Below are 12,203 nucleotides of genomic sequence, written 5' to 3' on the forward strand. Positions count from 1 at the left end.
CAAGTAACTTCAACAAGTGCCTTGAGTTCTATTTGAATTTGAAAGTAATAATCGTCACTGTTGAATGTAAAAATGATCAAAGTAGAAGCTCAACTTTCCTCTAAAATGGTTAGAAACCTACACTTGGCAACACTCATCGAGCTATTGCGTTTAATTATTGCATACGTAAAATATTTGAGCTGCATAAAACGACTCATCTTTACGCGCATTCATATCATTTAATGTTATTTCAGTAAAAGTAAATAAATCTATACAAAATATTTATTCAAAGTTTTTACAACTTAGATGGACATGTGTTTACTTCTAGATTAAAAGCTTAAAGTCATACAGTATAAACAGTTGACACAAGGCTCCTCTGTTTTGTATAACGAAACGTAATTTAACCTAAAATTTTGTAAATCAATTCAGGGTCAATTGTAATTTCTAATATTTTGTCTAAATATTAGCATACGATTGTCTCTAGGGCGTTTGCATCCGGCGAGAGCATTCTTACGTGTAGTGACTCAACAGTTTCCGTCGTGTACAAGCATCAGAATGTTTTACAGACATATTTTAAGAACTTTCACCAATCCACGAATACGATGCCTAAATAACTGTTTTAGGAATAAATATAGTAATTTCGGCAGTCCTGCATCGCTCTCCACATCTATAAAGGCGTTAAAGGATGAAAAGTAAGTTGTAATTTTGTATTTAAAGCAATTTCTTTCATTTCCTAGTTAAATCAATTTGACATTGATTACACAATATATTATTGATAAACTCAAGATTACACTTGAACAACTAGGTACTTAACTGTTAAAACAAAACAGGATAACCTATCTGTAGAGATTGTTTGCATCAAATAATATAATTATATATAGGTAGTTACAAAGTTCAATTATATCATTTTTACTTTTAGAATGTCTTATTTCAATAAGCAAGGAAGGGTATAAACATACAGCATGCTTATTGTGCCGGTGCATGGTCGAACTGCCATTCTAGAAAGGATTTCCACCAACATTTCCTCAAAATATGGTATTTATACTTAAAATAAGTTTGAATAGGAATAGGAAAACAGTGGGCTTTTCATGTATCTAAAAATAATAAAATAAAAACTTGTGGTCTAAGGTGTAAGACAGAACTGTTGGTTTAACCTAACAACAGAATGTTGAGTAAATAAATTCCGGTTTATTGTTATTATGGAGTGAAGAAAGAAAAACAACCAAATTCTCAATGGTTTGTTAATATGTACTCGATAAAATAGGTAATTAGCATTATTCTTAATATATATCGTCTGTTTTTGCCTAATGTTTTTTACTATTTCAGTACTTGTTTTGTATTATCTTATGTATTTTGCACATCTCTTGATATGTGGTGGAATCGTCATCATTGAAGAACAAAAAATATTCTATGCTGCTAAGTTACGGCATTGAGTGCTTGCTGAACAGTTTTGGTGGTGGTTCAGAATCTACCACTTGATTGTCTTCATCTTCATGGTTTTCCTTACTTTTCGACACTGAATCAATAATTTGTTCATCTGTAAGTAAACCGGTTGTGGTCATATCATCTATATTTTCATATGTTTGCAGATCTCCGTTAAATTTCTCTGGTATATTGAACTGTTTCATCTAATCACTGAGCGGTAGATTGCCTTCATTGTCAAACCATAGAGAAATATAGTAAGACAAGAGTGCTCAATCCATACATATATTAGTATTTTCATAGTCGACATCTAGCATCGAGTAGCGGAATTATCAGTACTGCTACTTGACAATAGATGTAGCGGCGTCCGAAAAGTCTAATGCTCAACAATTTGCAGCTAATATTATAAACGGATTGACCGGAACTCTATTTTCAACTCCTTCTGCTTCTAATATTAGTTGTAAATTGTTGTTCAATAAAATTTTCGTGGGTTGCCACTCGAGAGACATCTAGTATCGAGTAGCGGTTCTGCTAATTCCGCTACTCGATGCTAGATGGCGACTATAAAAATACTAATATTTTTGGTACCAAAACTGATGTATGGAGTGAGCACTCTATGTACTTTTTTCTCTATGGTCAAACTGATCCGTTTCTACTGTTTGACTATTACATAGTCCCGTGCGAAAAGAATGCTGTATAGTACCTGCCATTACTTCATTCTAGGCTTTAGTTATGATGTTCACTGCTTGTAACATGTTAATCGAGGTCTTGCCGTCAGTTTCGAATAGATCCATCAACATTATCCTTCTGTAGTGAAGATTTAGGCTTTTAATCACTCGATCCATTGGCTGCAAGCTGGTTGTAGCAGCAGTATGTTTTGAATATTGGATATATGATGGTGAGCAGGGCAATTGTCTACTAGAATGGCTGCTGCGCTGTAAAGAGTTTATCAATTTTTTCAAGGTAAACCAACCAAATTGTGCTCACTTTTACTGTTATAGGGAGTTTATCTTATATTATAAATAATAACGTTATAAAGAGTTGACACTGTAATACTATTACGAATATCCTAATTTACAGCCACGTTGCTGCAGCATGTCAAGCATTTTAATGGCTAAGGCTCTCTCCCCCAGTCTTCTCAACTCCTCCTTGTCTGTGGCCACTCTAGTCCTCATCCTGCCAGACATATTTGTAATTTGATCTTCCCATCTTTTTAATTTCGGCAGCATTATTACCAGGGATGATGCGAATATTCGCATCCGCATCCGCAACCTCGGAACTTCCGCATTATTTTCAACATCCGCATCCGCATAAAATCGATGCGGAGCTTATGCGGATGCGGATGTCGACCAAGTTGGTATAGGAACGTCTTAGCGGCGGCGTAAGTGTTAGGTAATTTCGTCATTACCTATAACGAAATCGTCTAGATCCAGAAAAGTCGGCCAAGTTACTCGTACTGTTTATTAAATATAACGCACCTAATATTCTTGCTCAAATACTAAACATTTCGTTTTTTTTTTCAATAAAAATACTAAAAATGTAATGTTTGACGTTTTTTAAGTACCTAATCTTGACATCCGCATCCACGGATGTGAGCCTTTAAATATCCGCATCCGCGGATGAAAAAAATCTGCATCCGCAACATCCCTGATTATTACTAGCTATAGGACAATTGCGCGCCCGCAATATTAAGTTTCATCATATCAGCCTTTTATTGCCCACTGCTGAGCATAGGCCTCTCTTCGGGTACGCCACTTATCCCGGTCCTGAGCCAATCACATCCATAAGTGACCCGCAATCTTGCGAATGTCGTCCACCCAACGAGGGCACTTCTTTCGTCTGAAATCTTACTTATCTTACTCTATAATAGGGTTGTTGAGTTGAATTGTATAACTAAATCTAATAAAATAGATAGAAAATGAGCTATCTATGTCAATAAATTGGAAACTTAAAAAATATAAGTATAGGAATAATAAAAAAATACAAGACCTCAAAGTTTAAATTTTTTTTTAACTTCCAAATAGGAAAAAAATTATAGTACCATTCGATTCCTGACATTTTATTAAAAAAAATATTGTACGCCAACAATATACATAAACGCAATATTTCACCGACAAAATCGCAATTTCCTTGTTTTCCATACATCGAAACGGTCTCTAACGACTCTAACGTTACATGGTGACGTCACGATGTATTGCCATTTTGTTAGAAGCGTTTCGTCAGTAAAGTGCGGGTGCCAGACTTTGACCATCATTTGTGACTTTTGTATTGCTTTAAGACAATGGGTCCCACACAGACATTTGATCCTCAAAACAAACCTGATCGATTGATACCACTCATAAATAAAAACCGGGCAAGTGCGAGTCGGACTCGCGCACGAAGGGTTCCGTACCATAATGCAAAAAAAAAAACAAAAAAAAAGCAAAAAAAAAAACGGTCACCCATCCAAATACTGACCACTCCCGACGTTGCTTAACTTTGGTCAAAAATCACGTTTGTTGTATGGGAGCCCCATTTAAATCTTTATTTTATTCTGTTTTTAGTATTTGTTGTTATAGCGGCAACAGAAATACATCATCTGTGAAAATTTCAACTGTCTAGCTATCACGGTTCGTGAGATACAGCCTGGTGACAGACGGACGGACGGACGGACGGACGGACGGACGGACAGCGAAGTCTTAGTAATAGGGTCCCGTTTTACCCTTTGGGTACGGAACCCTAAAAATTGTCAAATACCCTATTACATTGTATATTTCACTGTAACCCTTATCCATCCCCAGGGTGAAAGTGACATTCGTGCTCCATGACGGAAAGCGGCTGCAAGCCGAGGCGAACGTCGGAGACTCCTTGCTCGACGTCATAGTCAACAACGACCTGAACATTGAGGGTTACGGCGCATGTGAGGGGACACTCACATGCTCCACTTGTCACGTTATACTCAAGCAGGAAGACTATGACAGGTAACTCCTAATACTCTATGATACCCTGGTAGGCCAGGCCGCGTAGCCAAGATGCCAATCGCTTACGCTCCGTAGCGATCGAAACGCAACTGTCACTGTCGCGCTAATATGGAAGAGAGACATACTAATGCTTTTCATTGTCGAAGCGATAGCGATTGTAACCTTGGCTAGGCCGGCTGGTACAACAACCATTCCTTGGGCTTCAATGAAATTTTTTGTAATTTAATGTTACTATAATGCCGTAACCCGCCAAGAATGGACATAAAATTATGATTTGAAAAATCCCCAACACAACATACTGGGGGAAGTAAGTGCAAAAAGTATGCATTTCTTTCTCAGGCGATGCCGCTTGGCACGATTGTTCCTTAGGTCAAAAAATTTGGCCCGGTAGCCATGAGATCGTACCGTGCAAACCCCCCCAAGGGGGAAAAGGGTTGTTTCCCCAGGTCCAATCTGTGCTAAATTTCTGTCTGCTCTTAGCAACTAGGGCAAGTTATATATCATTTTCGTATGATTTTGAGACGAGAAATTAATTGCGTGCGCAAGCGTGATCGCCTGAGAAAGAAGTGCAGGGGTCCAAGTCTCCATACATTTTTGCACTTACTTCCTAGGGTGGTTCACGTTTGTATGGGAAAAATTCAAACTCTAGCTAGAAGAAGCGGCACCCCCTCATTTTGTTACACTTGTGATGTTAACAAAATACGCCAAGTTTTGTAATCTTATCTCAACTACAAGGGGGTGCTCAAACACTTTGAAATTTTTCAAAGTTGTATGTAATCCAAAAAAATCAAGTTATTATTTTTGAGATTTTTATGTAAGTATTCGTTTTCACATTATTTTAAAGTGTTTGTGTTGTTTGTTTCTATTTTTTATGATTTTTTTAGGTGAAATTCATAACCTCTTACTTTTGAAAAATTATAAAAAATAGAAATAAAAATGTTTTTCTACTTCAAAACTTATAAATCTCATGTGCAAATAGTGTGGAACCAGATACTTAAATAAAATTCTGAATAATAATAACTTTTTTTTTTTTGGTTTCATACAACGTACAAAATTTTAAAGTGGTTGAGCACCCCCTTGTAGTTGAGATAAAATTACGAAACTTGGTGTATTTTATCAACATAATAAGTGTAACAAAATAAGGGGGTGCCCCGTAGGAAAATAAATAAAAATGTTTTTTGAACCACCCTATTACTTCCCCTAGTAAACAACCTTTTTTTCTATAGCCTATTGGATCCCACTGCTGCGCAAAGACCTTACATTTTCTTCCGCCTCTCGTTACGGTTTGTTTGCTTGTTCCTGACAGACACTAAAAAATGCGTCGAGGCCGTCCCGCCATTTCTCATGGTTTTTATTTTAATAAAAACGATTGTCCCCAGGTTACCAGAAGAAGCTTGCGATGAGGAGCGTGACATGCTGGACTTGGCGTACGGCCTCACGGACACCTCGCGGCTCGGCTGCCAAATCATCATGACTAAGGTTAGATAAAGTATTATTTTACATTAATTAACTTCAGTGGTTCGGACACCTAGAGAGAATGGGAGAGGATCGTGCTGTGAAGAGAGCATACTTGGGACAACCATATGGGAGCCACCTGGTTGGACGTCCGCTGCCACCGCTGGAAAGACGTAGTAGCTCACGACCTGCTCGACCTATGCCATAGCAACTGGCGAGACCTATAGCAAGACCGAGAGGCATGAGAGGCGTCACCGTAGTAAGTAATCTTCTCTACTGCGGCACCAAAAACATATCCCGAATAAGTAAATGTGATGTTTCAAAATCCCTCTATCATTGAAATGTTTGTGTAGCTCTAGTCTGGTGCAGATACCTATACAATACAGATCTATTCTCTTTTAAGGAGCTGGACGGGCTGGAGGTGAAGGTTCCAGAAACCATCAATGACGCGCGCAGCTGATGCGGCAGAGGGTTTACTCTTAATACCAGGGACGCCTTTTATAAAAATACAGTTACAATGGAGTCGGCAACTGGCAAAGGTTTGCATAGATGGCGCCATCATAGCTTGCCCCTTTTTCTATGAGATTTGGCTTAAAAGGATGGCATCCGGGGCATAAAATTACATTTAAAAAAATTGACACAATTCTAGGGATTGACAGGGCAAGCTATGCTGGCGCCATCTGCTAAATACTTTGGCCGGCCAATACCCCACTGTACGTCTAAGGAAAGGGTGCACCAATCGGTATCCTGTGCGTAAGAACCGGAAGACGCAGCAGGAAAAGAGATGGTTTTACGATCTAGTTAAGGAAGCTGACGAATGATGGCAGCGCACGACCGGTCGTTGTGGAGATTTTCGGCTGATATAATGACGATGAATTCTAAATTGTAAACCAGTAAAGTTGTAACTGTAATTTTATAAAATGGCGTCCAAGCTATGGTAAAGGTTCATAGTAATGACATTAATGACAACAGGACGTTTGGCTGAATTTATCCCAATATTAGTACATTCGACGTCAAAGATATGTTTACACTTTTGCACCTTACTTCTTTGTAATAAGGCGAAAAGTGTAAACATATCTTTGACGTTGACTGTACAACTAGTAGCTGGGTGAATCAACTTTTTACTTTAACTCGTCATGGTAACGTTACCCTGGACAACTTTTTAAATCCTGATTTTATAGTATTTCAATTTTTCAAACGTATATAACTTTGTGGTATTTATAGTGGAAAGTGTTCAAGAGTAGTACATACAATAGGGTATTTGACTACTAGTCAAATCAGTTTCTTTTTCGAACTGTCAAAACGATTTTGCTACTATGTAATTTATATGAAACACTAGCATGTGACGTCACAATCAAATTACCTACTCTTTATAGTTTTATACGGGTTTTAAAATAGAAATTGTGTCTAAAAATAACAGCTGTCTACGTTTCTGTATTAATCTTCTGGTGCTTTATTTCATGCATGGTAAAAAATGATTTTAAATAGTCAAATACCCTATTGTATATTTTTTGAGGGCGCCACCAACGACAATTTGATGCGAGGCGACACCCTACTTGCTACCAGATTTATCGGTTACAATTAATTCGTCGTGTTCAGGATTTTATTTAACAAGATATCAATGGTGTCCACAGGTCCCCCTAGACCATTTTCAAAATGGGTCTTATAAACATATAACACTTTAAACTCTCGCGTTTTGTACACATATTTAATTACACAAACGGGTCTACCGCGATATAATTTCATTATTTTTACCTTTAATATCTCCGTTGACATTTGTTGGGACGTCAGTCTTTCCGTGACCACAGCTGGTGCAACTCAGCTGAAACGTCGGAATTAAAAGTAAAAATAATGAAATTATATCGCGGTAGACCCGTTTGTGTAATTAAATATGTCTTATAAACATGTTAGTAGAACGTGATACATTTCTTCTAAAAGACTTGTCCCTTGGATTACGGGCAGAATATAACAGCACAAAAAAGTTGATCCACCCATTTCCACTGCTCCCGTTGTAAAATGCGGAGTGAGATACCCCTATAGGCTGTAACTTTAGGCATTTAAATAAAGGTAAACAAAATCTACCCTCAAATGACTCCTTAAGCCAGTTAAAGGTAGATGAAAAATTGAGAATATTACATGGTCAAATAATATAGGTTAAAGTCAGGTTGTTCAGTGACAGATCCAGGCGGTTTTGTATTTGGTTGGTTAACCAATAAATGTTATAACTACCGTACAAATTATTTGTTTACTTTTATTTAAATACCTAAAGATACAGAGTATAGTACTGGGATAATTCAGGTTGATTGTTACTATACTCGTAATAGGTAATTTTATTTATAATAATAGAATCACATGAGCATGTTTTTACATCATGTTCCAAATAAATAGCGCCCATACCATAAATATTGTTTTGATGTTCATATATGTGACGTTATGTATGAAAAGGGACCTTATTGTCGATGGCGCTTACGCCATTATTAACGATGCTCCGATATAAATACAATGCCGCGCGACGCTGTGCGGCGTAATCGCATTCGACAACAAGGTCCCTTTTCATAGATAATGCCTCATATGTATATTAGGATTTATACGTCTTTCATATATAATTATGTTGTTAGATTTTATACGAATTTAGTAACTTATCATTTAATTAATTCCAATGAATTTATTACACATAACTTATTGAAATTCACTGAAATTGAAATTTCATTGCCAGAACATAGTATTCTAAAACATTGGTAAATTTGAAAGTTTATTGAAATAATAATTGAAAGACCTTGTGAGAACACAAACTGTTTTGCATAATATACTGTATATAGGAACCATAATAGATATAATATTTTTGGAACTGTTACTAAAAATGTGCCTAATTACCTAAAATGATTCCATTCCTCTTAGAAAAATTTGCATATTTATTATATATATCGGTATTATTTGTATGACTGGCAGGCAGCTGAATGAACTGCTCAAAATTTTTATTAAATTTATATTAATAAAATTCACAAAACTTCAAGAACGCGATTAACAAATTTTGTTTATGAAAAAACATTTCCATCAAATACCTATATGTATAGTTATGTCTATCAGTAAACTAACTGTGGCATATTTTAAAAGTTATTTTAAATAGGTATACGATGTTATACGTGTATTAGTTGTAATTAATGTATATTTAAGCTCCAGTTTTATTATGTTTGTTCATAATTATTATAGATTTTTGAAACTGATTTTACATTAAAGTTGTTCATCTACAGCAGATTTTTTTTTGTTCATCATAATTGTAAGTTAAAGTTAATCTTTAAAAATCGAGACTGGTAAGGCTAAAGAAAGACGTGGAGTACCTATAATTAGAACGAAAGTTTATTTAATATTTCTTAATTCTCTAAGGGCCACTTGCACCATTCCACTAACCCGGGGTTAACCGGTTAAGCATGGAGTTACCATGTTTACCAGTACAATTTGAAACTGCGTTAACGGTTTAACCGCTTAACCCCGGGTTAGAAGGATGGTGCAAGTGGGGCTTAGTCTAATGTTATATTTCTTGGCATTTCAGAATAAGGAGTGCTTGTAAACGATATTATGGTGGAAAGTTTCATTAGATCATCTAAATGAATACGTAGATCGGTATAATTTCATCACCAAACAAAACTTTAATATTGTTTTCGCATACAAATTGTCGGTATACAGTCACCTGCAATAATATGTTACACAACGAAGGCCGCAAAAATATCTGACCAATCTTATTTGTAGAGCCATAAGAGCGAGTCACGTATTATTGCGGCCTTCGAAGAGTAACTGCATTGCAGGTGACTGACTACGTGATGTGTGCAAGTAGTTACCTGCAAAGAGAGAGTGTATAGACGGATTGTCAAAGTAGATTATGTAGGCACTGTATATTACTGACATCTTTCGACAGAACATAAAACTGTTAGAAATATTTGACTTTGATCCTTATTCTTTCACTGATATGTGATAATTTAGTAAATACATATTAATATTAACGCCATCTACTCGACTATAGGCCAAAGGTAAGGTGCAATCTTTTCGAGCGATGGCGCCATAACCTTCAGCCTACTCTCGAGTAGATGGCGTTAATATTAATATTTAACAAGTTAACACATATCAGTGAAAGAATAATGATCAATGTCAAATGGCGTTCTAACAGTTTTAATCGTCTCTCGAAAGTTGGCAGTAAATGTACTGTAGATACATAATTTACTACTCTCTATTTCAAATTCTCTTTGGTACCGGCTACTAATTTAATCAATCATTTCACGCTTTGATTTTACCGCTACAGTAATTATTAAATTAGGGTTCGTTCAAACTGTATCAAACGGTTTATTTATTTTCACCATACCAGCTCGTAAAGACTGATGAGAATTTCTCATTGTATCCACAAAAGTGGCAAAGTAACTCGTGCAATGTTTTGGAGAGCCTATAGGTCTCCATTTTCATGCACTATACTCTGTATCTTTACGTATTTAAATAAAAGTAAACAAAATCTACCCTAAATGGCTCCTTAAGACAGTTTTGAGGGTAGATGAAAACATTACATGATCAAATAGTGTAGGTTAAAGTCAGACCGTTCAGTGACAGATCCAGGCGGTTTTGTATTTGGTTGGTACCAATAAATGTTAGAACTACCCGAAAATGGACAAATTGTTTGTTTACGTTTATTTAAATACCTGAAGATACATACTATAACTGAATGAGTAGCAGTCACCATAGCTGCGGCGTCCAAACAGGTCGCGCGAGGGACTCATAAAAATGAGTGACCTAAACTGTATAAAATTATTTATATCTTAATCATTTACACACTTTCATAATCAAGTTATTGATTAGCGATTAATTACGATGATCGCTTGGTTGTTGTTGTTGGCTATGCAATACATATTACAAAACAGACCCCCGCCGCGTCTGTCTGTATGTTCGCGATAAACTCAAAAACTGCTGAACGGATTTTCATACTATTTCACCAATCAATAGAGTGATTCTTGAGGAAGATTTAGGTGTATAATTTGTTAAGGTTTTGTGTTAATCGGTTGAACTACCCGTGCAAAGCCGGGGCGGGTCGCTAGTCCAAGGTAAATGGAATAGATGTAACGCAGAACCCTCACAGTTGCGAGTATTGTCACGCTTAGTAGGCACTTTATTTTCCTCGACGATTGAATAGTCGTACTTATGATGCACATATAGGGGCACTACTTCTATAGATATGCATTTCGCCATATTTTGCTTATTTGCAAGTAAGTTTTACGTTTTTTTTCATAGAGGAACTTACAATTTATACTGGGAAACCTGGGAAAGTACTTAACGATAGGAACAAGTACAGACAGGGCACATTATCCCTTTTTCAGGCATAGTACGATTTATCGTTCGTATACTTGTCGTAGAATTTCAAGGGTTCCGATTTAAGGTTCAAATTGGACTTTCGCTAAATGTGACTACTATTTGGGATATTATATTTCGATTCTTTGGGAAAATCTAGATTAATGCCGCCTGTCTACTACATATGTCCCCTCATCACCATCATACTTGTATTAAATTCATCTCTCCTTTTAGTATCAGCTACTATACAAGCCGGCCCCCTCCCCAAACTACGCCACCGCCCCAGATGGGTCAAACCCAGACTGCACCCCATCAAGATACTACAAACATCACAAGAGGCGTTCAATATCCCGGAATCCAGAAGATTCGACACCATCGTACACTTTGAAGAGCCAGATTTAAACACTAGAAAATCATTTGATAACGAACGAGATATTAAAGAAGATGGGATAATTAATAACATAAGATTACAGGATAATGTTAGATCGTTTGGGAAAAACGAACTAGTTAAAGGTGATAAATTAAGATCATTATTTGAGAATGATAATGAAATTGATGATAATTATAATAATATAAGGTCGATATTTGGGAAAAACGATGCTATACATTTGACGAAAGTTAAAAAGAAGAAGCATAATTTGTTGAACATCGTTGAGCAGTTAGTTGAGGACGAGGACGCGCCGAGCGATCAGGATGGCCGGGGTGTGATGGAGGTTTCTTTAGGATTAAAGAGAGGGCTTAGACGGCAAGGGGGACTCCCGCCTAAATTGGTTTACGACTTCAATGAATTGGTTAATTAGATAAGTTGATTGTGTTTTGGTAAATATATTAAAAAGAGAAAAAAACGTGTGTATTTTCTACTAAGAATTCTCGCAAAAAAAAATAACATTAAGTATTACTCGTCGCTAGAGAACAAATCAGTTACTTTTATTTAAATACCTAAAGATACAGAGTATAGTTTTAAAATAATGCAAAAATCTCTGATACTGCAGAAACCCGCCGCCTGCGCCGGGCAGTCAGCCAGGCAGACACAGAGCGAATGCGAGCAGTCATCGCCGCAGA

The 12,203-nt window shown here is 36.6% G+C and overlaps 1 protein-coding gene across 1 annotated transcript; it reads left to right on the top strand.

The window, feature by feature from the left end:
- The first annotated feature begins 352 nt into the window (after positions 1–352).
- LOC134803531 (2Fe-2S ferredoxin) lies at positions 353–6,519 on the top strand. The gene is made up of 4 exons (XM_063776331.1): positions 353–671; positions 4,182–4,361; positions 5,741–5,840; positions 6,220–6,519. The coding sequence occupies exons 1-4, from the start codon at positions 535–537 to the stop codon at positions 6,274–6,276; spliced, it is 474 nt and encodes a 157-aa protein (XP_063632401.1). The 5' UTR covers positions 353–534; the 3' UTR covers positions 6,277–6,519.
- Positions 6,520–12,203: the final 5,684 nt, after the last annotated feature.

Source organism: Cydia splendana, chromosome 26 (genome assembly GCF_910591565.1).
Source record: "Cydia splendana chromosome 26, ilCydSple1.2, whole genome shotgun sequence".
Lineage (NCBI taxonomy): Eukaryota > Metazoa > Arthropoda > Insecta > Lepidoptera > Tortricidae > Cydia > Cydia splendana.

Excerpts from the sequence above, each read along its gene's own strand:
- LOC134803531 (XM_063776331.1), top strand. The coding sequence starts at position 535 with ATGTTTTACAGACATATTTTAAGAACTTTCACCAATCCACGAATACGA. Across the intron at positions 672-4,181 it reads AAGGCGTTAAAGGATGAAAA|GGTGAAAGTGACATTCGTGC; the intron begins GTAAGTTGTAAT and ends ATCCATCCCCAG. Across the intron at positions 5,841-6,219 it reads GCCAAATCATCATGACTAAG|GAGCTGGACGGGCTGGAGGT; the intron begins GTTAGATAAAGT and ends TTCTCTTTTAAG.